The sequence below is a fragment of the Takifugu rubripes genome, chromosome 20, assembly GCF_901000725.2.
Source record: "Takifugu rubripes chromosome 20, fTakRub1.2, whole genome shotgun sequence".
NCBI lineage: Eukaryota > Metazoa > Chordata > Actinopteri > Tetraodontiformes > Tetraodontidae > Takifugu > Takifugu rubripes.
Window position 1 is genome coordinate 15,954,705 of NC_042304.1, and position 20,167 is coordinate 15,974,871.

The 20,167-nt window shown below is 46.4% G+C and overlaps 2 protein-coding genes across 2 annotated transcripts; both read right to left on the minus strand.

Moving 5' to 3' along the window:
• Positions 1–881: 881 nt before the first annotated feature.
• On the minus strand, positions 882–2,533 carry LOC101079544 (regulator of G-protein signaling 5-like). Its single transcript, XM_003974437.3, has 5 exons — positions 2,395–2,533; positions 2,121–2,204; positions 1,970–2,031; positions 1,689–1,855; positions 882–1,617 (listed from the first exon to the last, which is right to left on the minus strand). Exons 1-5 carry the CDS (start codon positions 2,436–2,438, stop codon positions 1,417–1,419), a joined length of 558 nt encoding a protein of 185 aa, XP_003974486.1. The 5' UTR covers positions 2,439–2,533; the 3' UTR covers positions 882–1,416.
• Positions 2,534–7,669: 5,136 nt separating this feature from the next.
• LOC101079321 (regulator of G protein signaling 8) lies at positions 7,670–16,726 on the minus strand. Its single transcript, XM_003974436.3, has 5 exons — positions 16,430–16,726; positions 11,679–11,789; positions 11,242–11,303; positions 8,981–9,147; positions 7,670–8,851 (listed from the first exon to the last, which is right to left on the minus strand). Exons 2-5 carry the CDS (start codon positions 11,777–11,779, stop codon positions 8,657–8,659), a joined length of 525 nt encoding a protein of 174 aa, XP_003974485.1. The 5' UTR covers positions 11,780–11,789; positions 16,430–16,726; the 3' UTR covers positions 7,670–8,656.
• Positions 16,727–20,167: the final 3,441 nt, after the last annotated feature.

Sequence of the window (20,167 nt, forward strand, 5' to 3'; positions counted from 1 at the left end):
CACATGCTCGCCACGCTCCACCATGGCTGCAGCTTTACTGCCCTTTATGACCCAAAGTTGATGGCCGGCGCAAACAGTTGCTAAGGCCAGGAGAAGTTTTATAGCTCTTCCTATTACGTTAATGCTGTCACATCATGCCTCTGTGCTTCCTGTTCACTAGAAAGGAGCCTCTCATTAGCACAATATGGGCCAACAGCTCGCAGCAGACAAATGTCGGAGAGCTTTATGACAAGTAGCAAAAGGTGTCGCTATGGAGAATAACAGCTCCACACAACACCAGTCAGAGGCCATCTCGTAATAGTGACCGGACATTGGCAATTAATTAATAACTGATTAATTAGTGCATTAGGAGAAGCCCCGTTATGTCAGGGTGGAGAGAGACGGATTAAAAAGAGGATCAATCATCCCTGTTTCTCAGGTTGATGCTCGTTCATGTTTGTGCCTTCAGAGTGTTTATGGGCTGTATGAGCGTAACCAAAACCCTCTGTGACTAACCGTCATTGTCAAAATCCTCTTTTTAGCCTTTGTGTGTGCGACCTGCAGAGTTCAGCTGCTACTGTCACGAAAGAGGCACAAAAGCAGCGATTCATGGAGCTTCTATTTTTAAATGGGTGATTCACCAGCATATGTGAACTTTTGGACATATTTCACTCTCATCTCTTAACTTCTGGACTTGGTTATCGAGTTTTATGAATGGTTGGTGTAAAACTGTGTTCCTTTGAAATAAATATCATTTTTACCCCTCTGCAGTGGGGTAAACCACCTTTCTGCCCCCCGTTTATGGTGCAGACCTGATCTACGTGCAACTTCAGCACCTGAATATAACTTAAATCTGTTGGTTTTAGGAGTTTTGACAGAATCTTTTCCATAAATAAAAACACTTTTTATTTCCACAGTTTATTTTTCATAGTTTAACATTTTCTCCTGGAATCTTTACAAATAAATTATTTGCAAGTATGTAAAAAAACAACATAAATACGGTGATATTATAAATTAAATAGCACATTTTCTTTTCAGTTTCACCTGGTAAAAAATACAACAACTATATTACAGAAAAGTACAAAAATAATTTAAAAATCCTGTAAGACTTGGACAGAGGTACAAGAGACGTGACAACAACACCAACATCAACAACATCAAGAGTGAACTGTCCGTTCCGCTGCTCTCCTCTTGGATTGTCAGTCACTTTCAGGTCTTCCACCTCCGTCCTCCAGCTGCACTCACACACTTCAGGCCTCTCCTCTGGCTTCTCCTTTCCTTCCAAGTGCCACATACAGAATCCATCCTTCCCCCTCTCCTCTCAGGAGGAGCATCTGCCTGCAGCTCCCTGATGCAGCACCTATGAGCCGTGCCTCTCTTGCTTTCTCAACCATAAAGTTGACCACAAATGATGCTCCATCTGCCCACTTTGTGACTTCACACCTTCTTCTCCTGGTTCTTGGTTCCTTGTCTGGCCTGCTGCACTAGATCCTTGTAGGCCGGAGAGCGAAGGAAGCGAGGATAGCAGTCTTTGGCCATTAGCATGTAGATCTTGTGCTGGGCCGGGTCAAAGCAAGAGGGCGTCAGCGCCAGCAGGTTGGCCTTGGTGATGTCACGGGTTTCGTGGTCGATGTTAATCTAGCAGAGAACCGGATTAGATTACGCATGTTCATACATAGAAATATATGTGCGTTTGTTTATCGTCTCACCTCACGGGGGGCGTCCGTGCTGATGAACTCATCGTAGATCTTCTGGGCTTTGTCGGACAGCTTGGATGCAGATTTGGTGTTCCTGTAATCCTCACAGGCAAAGTAGAACGCGATGTTCTCTTCACTGAACTCAGACACCAGGAAGGTGGTGAAGGCACACAGGCCACCTGCAGACAAGGTGGGGGGGGGGACAATTGATTATTTAGGGTCCACAACGGGGGCACAGGTTGTTGGGAACGTGCATCCGCACGAAGCGGCAACTAAAACATTTCTCTACTCACGTTTGCTTGACAAGAGTTTTTCAAACGACTGCTTCCATCGAAGACATTCCTCCAAGGTCGGGCTAAGGAAAGGATGGAAACACCATCAGCACCGATCAGGCCACCACAGAGAGGCAGCAAATATAGAGGCAACATTACGTCAGACGCTTACTTGGTTTGACCCATTTTGCAGCGGGAAAAATTCCAATTTGGTTTCTGCAAAATGCTTCCCAGCCTTGCTTTTAACACATTGGCCCTGCCGTGAGAACAATACAGTTTAGATCAAGACTGAAATAGCAACGCGACACATTCTGAGCAGACAAACGCATCCTTGAAGGGTCCATTCAAGAAGCAACGCATCGCTCAGAATCCTTCACACCCTCCAGCCCCCCGGATTCCCAACAGGACGCACAGAAGAGCCACCCACAACCTCTCGGGACTCCTACCTTTCCAGACAGCAGCTAGGCAGCGATGCTAGTCCTTTACACATAGCAGCAGCTTGGAGAGTGTCGGAGCTTTAGTATCCGTTTAGAGAGGCTCAGTCCTCGGGAAGCTTGTGTAACTGTCGGAGCAGAAGCGGAGCAGGAGCTTTTATAGCCCTGCCTCCCACGTGTCGTCAACCGCCTCAGCCAATCACAGGCAGTGTGTGTGTGCGAGTGTGTGTGTCAGAGAGAGGCAGAGGAGATATGCAAGGTTGAAGCTGGGAAAGTACTGTGAAAGCTGCAGCCACATGTTGTGTTTTATTCGTGATTAAAAAGAAATGATTTCCGCTCTCGACTCGAAATATAAATGTGACGCAGTGTGAGATAATTAAAAGAATTGGCTGATAAATTATCCTTTGATTTGGGAGCTCATTCATAATAGTTCCAAGAACATCACGTTCGCCCTCCTCAGTCGGTCACGTTTAACCCTGGCAGCTGGATTTCTGGGGTGAGAGATCAACAGTTTGTCAGGTTTAACCCGAGACATCTCAGAACCCCGCCCCCCCCCGCCCCAGTGCACTTTCCCAGTAACCCACATGTTTATTATGGTCTGTTTCTGTGTATTCAGACTTCCACAACATGACCTGAAGCCTTGAGAGGTGAACAGGGAAGCAGATCTGTTGATGATCTTGAAACAACCCTTCCAAATTGACAGAGGAGACGTTGTTTGGCGCCCTTGCATAAGCGCTTGGCCACGGGCGTTTTGAGGAATCGAGCTCCACAACATGGAGCCTGCGGATCCACGAGAAACTCTCGACAGTGGAGCCTTTCAACAGGCAGGCCGCTAATCTCAGTGTGAATCTTTAGGACAGACTTTTCAAAAATGTTCATGTTGTTCTTAGAAACTGTTCAAAGTCACACATTCTAAATCTGTAGACAGTGACTTTATGGGCTGGATGAGTGGAACGTAGCAGCCTAAGATCCGACATGGCATCGAGGAGTTTAACTTCCTCCTTAAAATTCAATAAATGGCCAGTTTCTCCAAGAACGTTGCTCTTCACACGGGTTACATTTGAAGGCAAAAGGAAGAAAATAGTCACATTAAAGAGTGATGTGCTCGTGCGCAGCAGCTCATTGTTGTGAGATGATGCATTTGCTGGCTGAATGAGCCCAGCGGAAGCACCGTCTCACCTACCTAACCTGCAGGCGCTCGAAGTGCTAGGGAGGATTTAATGGCACCATTATTAAAAGAACAATGGGCTCTGTCGGAAGCCCCCGGGGGCACCGGGAGAGCATCATTCGCACTCCCTCCCGGGGCCTATGATGTAAGCTTTTTACTCAATCTATTGATATTTGCCACGACGTTAATGCCCCTTTCTACTCTTCTCTACAGACTTATTTAACAGACCACCTAGCTTTGTGATGTCAGGTGAGAGTGGAACCGGAGACCAGGTGAGGACATCCTGCAACAGCATCTTTCTCTGGCTGGATTTGCATGGAGGCTTTTTACCTCAGGATGCTTCAACTCATAAGTCCTTTTTCATCTCCTGCTGTTCTGGTGCCGGGTGGAAGCCTTTCAGATGAAAAGAGAGCTCATCCGGAACTCAGCGGTGCTCCTTTCACAGATGACCCCCATCTGATTTCTTGGAAGATGAGACGGGGTTGCTGGGATCCTCCTCTTGTTGTTGCGAAGGGAAAATGGCAAATGTCATGAGGTCCTTCACCTCATTTCCACTGCGATGCAATCAGAGAAAGTGACATAAATAGAAATCCATCAACAGGCGGGCATTTGAATGTAAACGACCTGCTGATTTGTAATTTGGCACAGTTCCAGAGCGGCTTGCAGGCTAATCTGAGCTCAGGGGTTCACTATAGGTCTCCACCATTTTATCAGCGTAACATGAGGGTTCGTTGGTCATAAAATGAGACATCAGGACGGAGACAAATGGACAGCAATGGACAGGTAAATGTAAAAGAAAAGGCAGATTCAACCGCCTCTGGCAGCGTAAATAGCTGCTTAAACACTGTAGCCAGCCTAAAACCACAGTGAGATCAACTCTTTAAACCCTTCTTTTATTCCTGGTTTGAGGCTCAGTCCCACAAGAAGCGCCATTTGAATTTACTCGCCTCGCTGTTTGCACACCGAGGAACGCACGGCGAGCATCTGTTCCCGTGACTCGCTGCACCTTAAGTGAATGAACCTCTTGTGTCTCAAATGCCGGCTTCCTGCCGTGAGTGCACCATGACTGCGCAGCCCTGGAACACAGCAGAGGCCTCGCGTCGTCATATCCCGGTAACGGCGCCCTGTTTGTGTCTGTGTTCCCGCACGGCGAGGGCTGTCGAGGTGGAGTATCCAGAAATGTAAAACCCCACTCTCTGGTCAATGCCAGAGTCTGCAGTTTCCCGGCAGAACATCAGCTTGTTTGTTTGCTTTCTTCTGAAGGTCCCTGAAAGTGGCGACGCGGCGCAGATGACTCAAACACTCATTTAAACTGATGGATGAGTGGAAACAAGTTAACCAGTACTGGGGATTTTTTTACTTCTGGACATGCAAAGTACACAAACACTTAAATGGACCTTAATGCACTTTTAGATACACTTCTAATCTTCTACAATGTTGCAAAATCTCAGTCAAGGTCCTGAAAACTGTCTAAATATGTAAGGAAATAGAAAAGTTCTTATTTGAAGATGTGGGTTTTCAGCTGCACGGGGGTCTTGTCCTCCTTTTCCAGGCCTTTCCAGGTTTTAAACCTGCCACGTGAAAATCTACCTGATGAGGGTTAAACTCGTCTGAAGGTTTTAAATCGTGCCTTTGCACCTTTTCAGTGTGAAACTAAAGAGCTGCGTGATTTATGTCAGAACATTTCCCTCAGTCTCACGACGCCAGGGAAGTGTCCTTTGCAGCCCCCCCAGAGGGCCGAGTGGCCTGCTGGAGCTCCAGTTGCTCATCTGCCTGATTCCTCTCAGGGGGGGAGAGAAGCAGCCTGCCAGAGGCTGGGCCAGATGCTCGCCGCGGCTGTTGAACAATAACCACCGGAGTGTGCTCCACCCTCTACAACACCGTCCGCCTGCTCCCAGGGGTGAAACCACCGTTCAGAAAATCCCCTTTTAATGCTAAATCCATTCATATCTGGATTCACACAGGCTCCGCTCAGTTATGAATATTTAATATCCACATTTTTTGCTTCTCAACGGTCAAGCACGCACAACCTCTGCACCGGCTTAGCTTTTGGAACTTTGCCCTCGTCTCACAGAACTATCAGGCAGCAGCGGGCAGCCATGGCAGCCTTTTAAAGAGAGGTGACAGAGGTGGAGAGCAGCCGTTACTGCACCTTCCTGGGGGGGGGTCCTTCACTGACAGGACACCTGAGTGATGATGCTGAGCTGGTCGTAAATCAGCCCCGCTGAGGCCCAGAGGTTGGGCTCTGAAACATAAAGTCAGACAACAAGTGGACAGATGTTCGACTTACTACCAGCGCACACACCGTGGATGTACCCGTCGTCATGGAGATCATAACAAAACAATGGGAGGGGAAAAAGACATTGGATTGGGACTAAAAATAAGTAGTAATGTGCATCCTTGTCAGGGGGAACTTGTGCAGAAGATGCCAGTCTCTGGTATCTGCTTGGTTACGTCTGTTTAATTTCCCATTTGGTTTGTTGTCGATCACTTTGAAATGACTAACAACTCAGACTGATTCATAACTTGGATGAAGCTAAGCGCTTCAGCATATGACTAAGTCTATAGGTGCCCTTTATATAACCTCTCAGTGGGGAGCCGAGAGTGTTCCATCGTGTGAAATAAGACCTGCTTTTTTTCTGGAATGGTTGCTATGCTTCCAGGTACTGTAGCCGGGCCTATTTTTAGGTAAAAAGCGTCATGCGTGAGTAACATGTTGCTAATAAGGGTAACAAGGACCGTAATCAGAACCGGTGTGTTCACATCACATGTTGTATTTTTACCCTACAGTAATAACAAAGCTTGTTGCTGTTCCATCCGCCCACTTCTCCTTGGCTGAGCTGGAAGTCTCCAGTTTAACTGCGCTTCCACGTGTAAAACATAAATATTGACGGTCACGTGCAAACCGGTTCGGTCACACTTTTGAAATGTGGCCACTGAATCCGACGCTGTTTTCTCCCCTGGTGTCGCTGTTGTTTTTCTCAGATCTGAACAGGACCAGTAATCAACTGTCCTTCTGGTCCCCCTTGATCCATATTGATGGCAGCACTGCACCATGGGTATTGTGTTTATTACTGACAGAGAACACAAAGTTCCAGAGAAGGACAGAATCAACCTGTGACGAAGGATGAAAGGGATGTGAACATAACCTCCTTGTTATGACTCCACTGCTGTACTTCAGTACCGGCAGGTCATTTTTATACCTTTGGTTTTTTATGTTCTTTATCAGGATGTCAGCCTGTTTACGTTTGCTTCCTTTCTATACGAGGGCTTTGGCGTGACTTTATTGTGGTGACAAATTCAACTTTACCAGCATAAATGCAGCACGATTATAGCCATTAATATTACAAATGATCAATTTCCTGTCATAAAGAAGATTTTCACCCCGCAGAGCTGCTGGTTCCTCACACAAACATCAGCTAATTGAGTTCTCTGTATATCCAAGTGTGGAAATCGGACCTGAAAGGACGACCGAATGGGGGAAAAGTTTCCGAAGCAAATCCGTTTCGACGCGGCTTTTTTCCCCATCACTCTGTTGCGGACGCACGGAGCGGATTCACACTGGCAGGACTGCACCCCATAACTGACACCTGTGTAATCCCTGGGACACCATCACCTCCACCTGCACCATTCACGCCCGTCAGCAGCACGCGTCAGGCTGTCGCTTCCAGGCCGGCTGCGCTGGCCGTCCGCTGTCCTAGATGTGCCTGTGTTACTCCACTGAGCGCTTCGATGCCCCACATTCGGCCAGTTTGTTGTTCCGAACACAATAACAACAAAACAGCAACGTTAATGTTATGTCAGAATAGGGGATCTATTTAAGCGCCCCAGATAGTTGAGGAGAGCAGCACTTTTCTTCCGAGCTGGCATCAATATTTTATCATTCTGTTGGGTTTTCCTTATTTAGCTGTGTGACTCACTGCAGTTAAAATAGCTGCAGCATCAGAGCGAAGACGTGGATCAAAGTTCAGGTAACATCAAAGGAAGTCGTCAGCTCGTCCGTGTTAACGAGCGGGGCTGCAGTCAAGCGTCCTCACAATGCGTTCACAGAGCAGAACATCTATTTTCAAGCAGCACTTTATAGAAAAACGTACGTTTGGATTAGAATGAGAGACCACCAAGCAATTAGTAGCTTTGACCAAAACAGTTTAAAGAATACGTTATTCTGACCAGCACATCATGCTCTTTTATTGTTATTTTTTGGTCATTTATCTGGATGCACCAATTTCTACACACAAGACCCGAAAGAGTCGACAATAAGAAGAATTCTAATATCTAGAGAAGACCAATTCTGCCACAGATTCAGATAGAAGGAAGTCATCAACAACCACATCAGGTGTTTTCACCTGCGGACAACAGTGTCTATTACACGGAGAACAAAGTGAAACCAAGTCATGAAATGACATTTGAAGAGCAAACTACAGTCAGCACAGTGTGGCGAGGTGGGAACGATCAAAATGTCCTGAAGTTCAGCTAATGATAGAGGAGCTGAAGAACTGGAAATAGCACAGAGAGAGAGAGACAGACAGAGAGAGAGAGACAGAGAGACAGACAGAGAGAGAGAGAGAGAGAGAGACAGAGAGAGAGATAGAAAGAGAGAGAGAGAGTGGTGGCCAAAGTCATTGGAGCACTGAGGTTTCAGTTGAGGAACCGGTCAATATAATGGACATCCTTCTGCCTGGACTGGCCTCCTCAACGTCCAAAATCCTGCAGATTTGGGGCCAGATTGCACAAAGAACCATCGGATGTGTTCAGAGGAAAGGCTGAGGCTTGAGTTCTCATGGGAGAACATTAATGCTGAAGTTCTCAGGACACGAACTGACGCTGCACCAGAGAGACGTGCTGCTCACAGTTGGACCAACCAAAATATGGGCTCTTCATCTGACACTAGCCGGGCTGGACACAAGCATCTTGGGCAACCTTTTGACATTAAAATGATGTTTTGAAGGGAAATACGAGTGGATCTTTTCAGATCCGTCTAATCACTTTAGCCACCACTTCATGTCGATTAGCTTAACATGACTTATCATGACTCAGCTTTTGTGTGGAGCTTCACAGTATTCAGTTCATGCTACAGGGAATCTATAGTCCAGGTCCTTCCTTGGCTCAGACGGATCTCCGCTGGCCTCGTGCGTGTGCCCTGCTGACCAAATCCTTGTACATCTTGGACCTGAGGAATCGTGGGTAGGAGTCTCTCTCCATCAGGCTGTAGACTTTAGCTTGGACTTCGTTGAGGCTGGTTGGGGATGGATCCTCCAGGCTCTGTTTGGTCTTCTCTCTGGTGCGATGGTCGATGTTGACCTGCCGGGGCAACGGACACAGGTTTAGAAGGACACACACACACACACACACACACACACACACACGCACACACACACACACACACACACACACACACACACACACACACACACACACACACACAAACACCTCTCTTGGTGCCTGAATATCAAGGAACTCTTGATAGATCTTGTTTGCTTTGGAGACCAGCTTGGTGGAGCTCTTGGTTTTCTTGTACTCTTCGCAGGCCATCCAAAACTCGATGTTCTCGTCACTGAACTCGCTCTTGAGGAAAGTCCTGAAGGCGGCCAGGCCATCTGGAGAGGACAAACAGAGGAGTTTGGAGGAGTCGAAGGTACGACAGCCGACTGGAGCGATGCTGCTGGAGGCGCTGATGTCAGCGCTCCAGCCTGGAGCTCCCACGGTGGTTCATGTTTCCTTCCGTGGGCCGGTCTTGTGATAACACAATCATTGTTTGTTTTCCTTCTTCCCGGAAGCCGAAAAAAAAATAGAGCCGATGTTCAGAACAAACAACATCAGAACATTTTACTCCCACAGAGAAAGATTTTTTTAATGTCTCCGGTCAAGATAAGCGATCAATCACGGTGGTGTGTTGACGTTCGCCGAGGAAGAGCTTGTTTTTCCGTGTCACGTTGACATGTTATTTCCACCCTTCCCTTTTTTTCTCCTGCTGTTTAATAAAGTTGCTCCCTGATTATTAACCACATCACTCCCTCGCTCCCACGTGGGCCAGTCCCTGTGGCTGCTCGCTGTTTTTTAGATGTTTTTTAGATGACTAGATTATCCATACATTAAAATCTGTCCATCAGCACGATCACATGCTCATCTTTGTATATTCAGCTAACTTTAATCAATGATATGAATTCTCTGTGTATCGCTGCCCCATATGAGACAAGCGGACTTCAACCTGAAGGATTTTCTTTCTTTTCAACACTTTTAATTATCAACTGAGAAGAAATACAATATAAATCTATTTTAAAGGAAAGTAGAAGTCGTCAAAGGAAAGCTGCAGGCGAGATGAAGCAAGAAATAGGAGCCCTTTAATTGAGAGCAAACACAATAAAGCAGCTCAGTCAGCTGAGTCCAGACACTGTCAGACTGTAGGAGCTCCGACAAAGATTTCATTTGATAATATAGAACTTAATATATATATTAAGTTCTTCATAAATTAATCTGCCCACTGGCCTTAAACATCGACTCTTCCACAGAATGTTCCTGTGCTAACCAGGCAGGTAACAGCTGGAGATGTGCACAGGCCAAGCCTCAGAGACACACACAGTTATCTCCAGACCCTGAGGAGCAACACTAAACATAAGGTCTGAGGGCAATACACCTGCACCCCCCCCATCGAAATCCAATCAGAGGTGAATGAATGTGATATCCTGTCAAAGGAACATTCAGTACTGCTCTCTTATTGGCATCACTTATGTAATGTGTGTGTGGGTGTGTGTGTGTGTCCATTTGGGTTCATCTCTTTAATTCTTGGTCAATTGAAAGCGGATGTGCCGTCTTGGAGCGGTATCACTCTCTCTCTGATCCTATTTCTGGCCAATCTTCATCGTTTACCACAAGACGTTTGTCTCTCTGATGGACAGCGTGTCACAGATGTTACATCACGACCTTTGTTCAAACGCAACGCAACTACAGCCCGGGTGGATGTTCTGAAGAGTGAATGTTTGTAATTTTATACAGGTCAAATATTCACCCTCTCGACTGTTTGCTCAGATCTTTACGTAACCTTTCCCCGGTACAGATAAGCTCACCTGACATCAACGCCAACCTACAGATTTACATACCTTACACAGCATTTAAATTAATATTTAATTCAACTGTAAATGTGACTGCCCCAAAGATGGCACTTGTTTTAGAGAGTTCCACACCGGGAATATTGTGGACAGTAAAAACATGACGTTCCGCTCGTTAGCTGAGCGTTTTCACGCTAACGATGCAGCGCAAAGGGAATGCACGTCACTGCAAACGCGTCAACGTTCCCTGTTGGACCTCAGGATGCAAAGATTTGGGTCCAATAATGTCCGTTTTTCTCTTGGCTGTCGTTTCGTATTTGCTGCCGCTGCTTCGGCGAGTCTGATGCCACTGATGCTGCTGCCGCTGCCACGCCTGCTGGACAATTATACGTGACCTTTGAGTGGCTCTCCTAGCACTTGATTGGTCTAAGAATGGTCACAGAAAGGAATATGACTCACTCAGAACTCAACCTCTGTGTAAGATGAACCGAGGCAGAGAAAAATAGAGACGGGTGGTGAAAAATAGATTCAAATGATGCGGCAGATAATGATGATGTCTATTTTTCCGTTGAACATCACGTTTCTGATGGTTACGTGTGCAGCAGGAGACGTTCTGAAGCAAAACAGAGAAAAAGCGGCACTTACGTTTGTGTGAGAGGAGATGGTCAAACGACTCTGACCATCGAACGACTTCATCCGTCGATAGTCTGGTGGGGAAAAAGCCAGAAAGCCCCTGAGCACGGCGCCAAACGCTGGGCTGTTTCATGCATTGCTAACACAAAAAAACGTCCCTCTGTTCCACAGCAACGTTACAGCAGGAGGTAGAAGAAAGATGGAAAATATCACATATGACAGGTTGTTGTCTCAATTATGGAGTGAAAACTGCCATAGCGAGTATTTTTAGGGCCTCGCTTATCCATATTCATCAGCCCAGTGCTGTCAGGATTGCAAAATAAGTTATTCATGTTGGGATAGGACACCAAACAATGCAATCAGCAGCATCAGCCAGGGATTATCAGGCTCAGCTGTGAGGGAGAACGATAGATGGCTGCTTGGATGGGCGATAAATGCAGCAAACTCACTTCAGCCAACGGGCAGTGGTGTCGTGTGCCGGGGGCAGGAACTCTGAGAAATCACTGTAGGAGTCCGATTTTTTGGACAGGCAGCCCAGTCTGGTCTTCATGGTGGGGGTCCTGCAGAAGAAACACCTTCATCTCGGTCTTTTCCAACACTAACGCATAATTACAAGTACAGTTTGCTGAAGGGAGCAATTGCATGTTTAAGCTAAATCCAGTATGGCTGCCCTTTCAGGCATCCAGACTATACATGAGCTCTTAATGCTGTTCAAAGACCTTGTGAATAACCTAATAAAGCAACAAGATGCAGGACAATGGGACTCGCTGGACGGGGACAGCTGCAGCTCCATATGCATCACAGCTGATGCAGAAAGGCTCGGCCTCATGCAAGGAAGGTCTTCAGACGTCCCAGATGGCCAAACTCAGCCACCGTTTTAATCTGCACAAACCTCGACTGCATTACAACAATGAGCCTCGGCTACAGGAGGGAGCACACTCTGGTGATTCCACTCATCCTCTCTCAACTTCCCAAAGCTGAATATTTTAAGGTTTATGGTTTTATCTGCCCCCAGACAATTCTAGAGATGGAAAATGGAGGGCGATGACAACACCAGAGTTTGTGCAGCACACAATGGTCACAACAAACTACAGCTGTTCAAGCCTTAAAAGATCTAACCTTCTTTGCTTGCCTGCTGGTGTCAGCGCGGAGTCAGAGGCTGACCGGAGTGTTCTGATGCTCGGACAGGGAATTGGGAACATTGCATGAAATGGGCTGTTTACCTCGCAGCCCTGAAGCCATTTGCAGAAATGAGCAGGTCTGAAAGCTTCGTGCCCCCGACTTACTCTGTATATCCTGTTTAGTTTGTGTGTAGTTGTGTTTAGTGTGGAACTTAAATGCTTTTGCAGTGACATACACACTTGAGAGCTAATTATCCACCAGCGCAGGGGTATTTTACATTTTATTTTTTAAGATATTTGGTAATAAAGTAGCAGAATGTCAACAGAACTTATATTTAGTTGTGAGGAATGATGCATTATGTTTTTGAGGAAGCAAAACATTGAGGGTTTAGCTTGTGCAACGGCGCTCTCTGCTCCAAATGAAAGCGTGTTACGCATCAGATCTGATTAGTTAACACGGAATCACTGGCCTCAAAAGCTTGGTTTGTGTTGTGAATGATAATTTCTTGCTGCGCTTCATTTGGTAATGCGGGAGGAAAGGGGCGACAAGTCCGATCCCCTACAGACCGAAGTCCTGCTGCCTCCAGAATCCAGAATTCATCAATGATCCAACCTGGAGTCGAACCTGGAACCTCCTGAGCTGTAGTCAATGCTCTACTGGCCCATTTTACTTTGAATGCTACTTTAAGCCGTTGGCCTGTTTGTTCAATCCTGCACTTATTCGCATTTTAAATGTTGATGTGGATGCAGATAAATCTGTCAGCAACAATAACAGCCCCCCCCTCTTTTTGTCATCTCAATCCCTGTTCCGACAAATCTGTGTCTCTGGCTGTCGCGAGCTGCAATTTTTGTCTGCAGTGTGGCGCAGACACGTGCCGCCGCCGCCGAGCTATTTTTATAATCCCTGACAAATCCATGTAGTCAGGAGGAAGCAGGGCATGTTCTATTCAGCCATGCAGCAAGGTTGACTCCTGGAGGAAAGAGTCTAAAAACAGCAACAGCACTCCAGTCATCTCATAAATCTCTAACTACAGAGAACATCCGCTCAAATATCGAACATGTGGGGCTTTAGGGATGGAGGAGGGATCTATTAGATTCTTGGGGTTGCTGCTGTGTGTTTGTGGCCGGCGATGTTGTGATGCTGCCTGATTGGTGCAGTGCAGGTTTTCAGATTCCTCTACATGCCCCCCTGTTCTGAACATGGATGATGAACAGTCCTCCGCTACGCGCGCAGCATCAACGGGACGCGCATGAACAAGAGATCGCCTTCCACAAAAAATAGCCTTTTTCTTAACTGTCGATTAATTATGCGTGATGTTCTAAAGTTCTAAATGTACCCGACCTGCATGACTGCACACGTGCACGCTGATGTTCGTGTCCTGTAGAAGGAGAGGCGACGTGCTCGTCGCGGCTGCGTCACGAGCTTAAAAAAAGCAAGGCTCAAGCGTGGGTCACATCGCTCTCGCTCCAGTTGTGGGCGACTAAAAATAGCCCGTCAAACTGAATCCTTGGACGTGTTTCCACTCACGGCACAAACAGCCGCCGCCCTAAATCGGGGCGACACTCTCAACACTCCGCTGCTGTATTTTCCTCTCATCTCAACTACGTTTACTCTGAACAATCGATTTTTTGTCGCCTGATGGTAACGAACGTTCACGCCGCTCAGCGTAGGCCGACGAGGTCTCGGCTCAGAAGATTAACACCCCCCCCCCCCCCCCCCCCCCCACCACCAAAAACCTCACATACGATGCCCAGCGTTCTGAGATCACAGCCATTAAATGGTGGAGCCGTCGTTTCACCTGTAATAACAGATGTAATAGTTGTATAATTAAAACGTTTTGGCCATTAGCGGAGGATCACTGGGGGAACTGGTCCCTGTGCCGTTAACCAGTTTCACAACATTTGTTCTGCAGTATCCTCACCCAAGCGTGTCCTCGAATATGAGGCCTTGAGGGTGTTTGGGAGTCGCACCTGTGACCCAACCTGACTGACATACATACTGGTGGTTATATTCACAGTCACATCCATTCATCTGGGCTTGAATTAATTATCAACCTTGAATAACTGATCCACTCTGTTTTTTCTATGAAAACTGGGTCACTAGCATGTCTTTGCTCTACACCCTCAGCCAACGTTGCACGTTGCTTTGGTGATGGTGACACGTTTAGTCTTTGAAAGCATCAATACAAACCAAATTAAAGCCCTTGGGGAATCTGACAAGATCTGGAATATCGGAAAAGTGGTTAATCTAACTGATTCATAGACTCATGTAGGTATCAATCAATTATCCTGTATGTATATTCCCATTAAATCCGGGGCTTATCGTCAATATTGACACCCGACAATTACTGTCAGCTTTTTACAGCCTAATTAAGCTGCAGAGTGACTCAGGAGGCCCAGAGCTTCTGACCAGACTTCCTCTACAGCTACAAGCAGTCAGATTGGAGAGTCGAGTCACACTGGGCAGCGTGCACGTGCACACTGGTCCATGAGCGGAAGCGTTGGTGCCCACTGTGGGTGTGTCTGAACACCAACATGTTCAGAACAGGAATATTTATCTTCTGCTCTGTGTCCCGGTGAGCCACCCGGGGAGCCCAGCAGCCGCTGCGGCTAATCAACAATGCAAAAAAATGTGATATTATAATAAATATGAATTAGGTTTGGAATGCATATGCAATAATGTGGGTTAAGATATTAGAAGATAAATAAGGAGACACAAATTTCGGGCTTTCATGCAGGAAATAAACTGAAATCGGTGTTTTGTACCTCCTCAACAGCAGACTGCTCATTTTGACAGGCAGAGAGGTCAACCTGGGATAGAATAAAGCTTCCCAGGGTGCTTCTCTGCTGCTATTTTAGTCACCATTCTGGTCAGAAAGTACACTCTTGTACAAAGAGATTAATGTCACAGCTGTGCAGGCCTTCCTCTCACCATTCTATATCCATTCAATCCCGACCACAAGCCTCTGTTCGCAGACCTAATCCCATCTCCAAATGAAAAGAAAAAGTGAGCCACAACAGCTTTTTCCACCTCAGAAAGCATCAAATGTGACCTAAAGCTGAGGTAAAAGGAAGAAGGACCAGACCAGGTCGCCGTCTCAGTCCCTGGCTGTAGAGGACGATTAGCAGCCCGTCCATCCCAGCGCTACTCTGGACAATAAGGACACATCAAGCTGTTGCTGCTGGGAAATGTTGCCCGGCCATAGAATGGGAGTGCTTTGCCATCTGCAGGCTGCATTTTCTCATAATTGGAAGAGGCTGAATGGCTGTTGGCCGAACAGTTAAAATCACTCGGCAACAAATGGAAAAGTTGGAGGTTTCACTCGAACGGGCAACATTGCAACGAATCCTCGAGACGCTGCCGTAAACCTCGGGGAAATCTTATCCGGGCCTTTTCTCCTCCGCTCAGGACAGACTGACCGCCTGTCCTTCACCCACCATAAGCATTTATGTAACCAGCGTGTTCTGGGGATTTATTCTGCATTAGCAACAGTCTGTGTCCTGGACGGGATTTAAGCTGCTGTGTGGGACAAGCGCAGAGTCGCAGCGTTGGGCTGCAGCCTTAAAAGCAGAGACGAGCACAACTGAATTCATCAGCATTTCTTTATCTTTTGTGGTTCAAACACAATACCAAAAGTATCTCCATTAACGGTATTGAAAAGTGATGCAGCGCTGCTTTGAAAACAGTCCAATACATCAAATATGGTGCTTGGAGGTGAACTGGCCTGCTGTTGCGATGGGGGCGGGGGCGGTTGGAGGGGGAGGTGGGGAAACACGTCACCCCGAGGTGGAACATGTGCGAGCTTCAAAGACCCACTCCATCTGCGATGCTCAGCAAGTGTCCTCAGCAGCGAGAAGAAATGCCAGACGCTCCAGCGCGCACCGCCGCTCGACGACAGAACGGTGATAAAAGCAACGCGTGATGCAGATGTTTGTCTCTTGCAAACATCAGCCGCCTCACTTTCACAATCAGCCTCCCAGGACTCTGATAAGTGTCCCTCAGAATGAGAAAGTCCTGAGCTAATGAGCACATGCAGCGTTACGTAACCCCCATTCAGCATATGAATATGAACAATTACCTTGAATCCGCTGCTTTTAAGGGCTGTTGGACCCTTTTCCCCTCCTCTCTTGCCCCTGCCTATTCTCCTGTGGTGGCAGAACGCAGCCACTATGAAGCAAATGCAGGCGTGCGTCTGTCTCAGCGTGCGCTGCTCACAGCTGAGGATATCTAGTGTTGATGCCTGCGAGTGGGAGCCGCCCGCAACGTGCTCGATGGCGTGAAATCGCGGGGGGGAGAGCGCATCCGAGGGAGAGGTGGGGAGGGAGGAACGGGAGAAGGCGTTGTTGGCACGGGGGGGACTCTCCAAGGTCCTCCTGGGCTCAGCGGCGTGCTGAGGAATGCGTAGGAGGGGAAGGCATGTGGAGGTTTGTCACGTGGCTCTTATAGGCTGAGCACCTGAGTGCTGCTCCAAGTGTGTGAAGCGGCCCTATGACACATCTGGAAATACAATAACTGCCCCCCCCCCCCCTTCCCCCCAAGCACCCAGGCAACAGCGAGCCCTCCCAGGCTTCTTTGATATTCCACTTGATGTTTCTGGGTGATGGCCCTCATCATGGAGATTTGTGACTGGACGAGCTGTGTAAATAGATCGCTTCCTTCCTCTCCAGGTCTGGCAGGGCTGACCTTCATCGTGCTGCTCTGCCACTCACACACACACACTAAAGCAGATGAAGAGACACAACAGTTTGTTAAACACAAAGGTAGCGGCGCCGTGTGGAGGAGGAATGTGAGGTGGAGCTGATGTTCGGACGCTAAAAGAGCCGGAGGAGCAGCCACAAATGTTCTCTGGACCAAGGTGAACCTGGGGAAGAGCTGATGATGGATGCGTCAGAGCGGCGGCCCGACTTCTGCTGCCTGTGACATCACTCCATTAACGTTCTTTTGTCTGGGCTGAGGATGATGCCATTTCCTGTTATCTACAATTCAAATGTGAAGGCTTTTAAAACTATTACTCACTTACTAAGTGATTATTACAAGATGCCATGTTCAAAACCCCGTGTTCATCCTCATAAAACCAGTACTGCAACACTTCAGAATGGATAAAAAACAACAGTAATAACAGTAGTAATAACAACATCAATAAAGCTAGAGAAACAAAACAGCACAACAACTCTACATCACACAATAATGTTAATGGATCGTTATTTTGAACATTATATCAGCTGGCACACACACACACACACACACACACACACACACACACACACACACACACACACACACGCCCCTCTACATCAACATCCACCAAACAAATGATGACCGAAGCACAAAGGAAAGTTTCTGTGGTTTCTGTGGTCTAAAGTTTTAAGACTAATTTTTTTTTTAAAAACTACGCACTGACACACATCCTGCAGATGAGAAATCTGTTGGTCGGTTTGAAGTTTGTCCCTGACAGAAGCGGAAACGTGCTCAAATATGGGCTGAAGGAGCTTCTGATTCATTTGATTTCCTGTTATTTTCATCCGTTAGCAGAAAGTACGACAGCGATCGAGCAGCTGCACTGTTCACATCTGAAAGCATCTTAATGTGCGAGGAAGCAGACAAATGGAGGGAGATGAAGAAACGGCGCCCACGCAGTGGACCAGGGACGCGCGACCTTGGTGATGCAGCAGCCGGAGGACGGCCGGTATTGAAGGCTTCCCCTCAGACGTCCTCATTCATCTCCCCTGTCATCTGAGATCCTCCGGCGCAGGTTTACAAGACATTCAAAGAATTTGACTCTAAGATTGGCTGAAACGTGCCGTTGACACGTGATGGAGAGCAGAAATATTCTTCATCTGCATCTTCTGGATGGGTCAAACCAAGCAGGAAGAAACCCAAAGACCAGCCAGTAAACAGCTTCTCTCAGCCTCAGATATGGTGGATGACCTGAAGATCTGGACGTGATGATGCACCTGCATGTTCTGCAGCTATTATTGGGAGCGAGTGTATCCGCCCTGTTAGCCTCGGCTGTCTCCACCATTATCTCAGGCTATCAGACTGAATTTTACACCTCGTCTCGTTTATCTGTTCCTGCACTGACGTGTCCAGAGCGGAGGGACTGAAGTCAGAAACAGTTTTAATGAGACATGGAGAGAATGAGGAAAGCACTGATTGACACAACTATTCTCTAATTAGTAGAGAAATGGTAAATATGGGGAAGAAACTTATAGAATTCAACAGAATCCTGACATGTTGCACAAGCTCAGCATGTAATTACACTTTAATAGTAATAACAGTTCTGGACTCTGTATTTTTCATTCTGTAAAATCTCTAAATTCAACTGAGCTGAACTGGGCCGATACCATCAGACACTCAGCTTTATATTGAGGTGGAAGAAGAGAATAATGGACAGAAATTTGAATGGTTACATCTCCTGAACGATCATTTTTAGGGGCTTGACTCACATGTTCAGCATGGTGAGGAAGATGCTACAGCTCCTCCTCCTCCTCCTGTTCTCACAAGCATCACGTTTAACCCACATTCAGGCCACGTAATGTCGATCGATACCGTGTCTGGCTGTCCTGGAAGGTTGGAGGGCTCCAGGAGGAGCGCATGTACGACAGTGTGAATGACTAAAGGTGTGTGTGTGAATGACTAAAGGTGTTTGTGTGTGTGTGTGTGTGTGTGTGTGTGTGTGTGTGTGTGTGTGTGTGCGCCCGTTGTCTTCTCTCAGAATTATTTTTACCAGCAAACATGTCAACACTAGAAAGCCAAGAGTCCAGTTATTGAGCTTCAGGTGGGGTTTGTTGTGGAATGTGATGAAGCTCCATCAGTCTTCTCTACTCTCGGGTTTTTAGGAACATAAAAAAAAACTTTGTCCCAATATTAAAAATGCATTTATGCTTGCTGTCTCATCTAAAGTTTGACGATTCATATATTTAAATTAATTTAAACAAAAAACAAACCCTGAAACAGATATTAAGAAGTTAAAATAAAAATAAAAATGGACGGTGTAACAGTGCAGACGTGTTTCTTTCCAGCTACATTGACTTCCGGTCCCCCTAAATGCAATGTTGTTATACCACCATCTAGTGGCCAACTGGGGGAAATGCGTACATAAAAAAATGTTATATTAAACAGCTATAAAGTGTTGTTAAAAATGCTTTTATACTCATCAAAATTAGCTTTCAAGACGTTTTAGCTACTGATTCTTTTATTTCTCACATTTCTCCCCACATTCCAAGATTTGTGTTCGGCTCATTTACAATTTCCCATTTCACAGTTATTATTATTTTATTTAACATTCAGAAAAATAAATTTTGTATTGAAAACCTCTGGTTCAAACACCCTTCAATCTTGTTAAGAAAACACTTTATACCATCATTGAAAATGTTCTGTAACCTCAGCCAGTGTGGTTTGTTTTACACTTGTTTTCATTACAGAAATAAAATTAGTAATAGTTTTAACATTTATTCATTTCAGGCAGACATGTTTCAACAGAACAGGACTGCAAAATTTTTAAAGTAGTCCATATATTAAGGAATGACATCACAGTGACTTCCTTTATGCCTCCTAACAAAAATACACACATCATAATCCTTTATTTAGATTAACTTAAGTTGTCTGTTGTGTAACAGCGTACGTGTGTTCGGGTCTGTTAGGAATTCAGCGGTTCAGTGGAACATTGAGGAGACGTGTGTCCCAGGAGACGGAGACATTATAAACAACAGCTACTGGATCAGTGTGACGCTTTTGGTTCCTCCTTCTGCTCTCAGGCCAGGAGAATGAAGCAAATGTCATTAAACATTCGTACATGGAAATGGTTCAAAATGGC

Bases quoted from the DNA above. Each gene is read 5' to 3' on its own strand.
- LOC101079544 (XM_003974437.3), bottom strand. From the start codon at position 2,438: ATGTGTAAAGGACTAGCATCGCTGCCTAGCTGCTGTCTGGAAAG. The intron at 2,032-2,120 runs GTAAGCGTCTGA...TCCTTTCCTTAG, and splicing joins TGCAAAATGGGTCAAACCAA to CCCGACCTTGGAGGAATGTC. The intron at 1,856-1,969 runs GTGAGTAGAGAA...CCTTGTCTGCAG, and splicing joins AAAACTCTTGTCAAGCAAAC to GTGGCCTGTGTGCCTTCACC.
- LOC101079321 (XM_003974436.3), bottom strand. From the start codon at position 11,779: ATGAAGACCAGACTGGGCTGCCTGTCCAAAAAATCGGACTCCTACAGT. The intron at 9,148-11,241 runs GTAAGTGCCGCT...TGTCCTCTCCAG, and splicing joins CCATCTCCTCTCACACAAAC to ATGGCCTGGCCGCCTTCAGG. The intron at 8,852-8,980 runs GTGTTTGTGTGT...TTGCCCCGGCAG, and splicing joins ATATTCAGGCACCAAGAGAG to GTCAACATCGACCATCGCAC.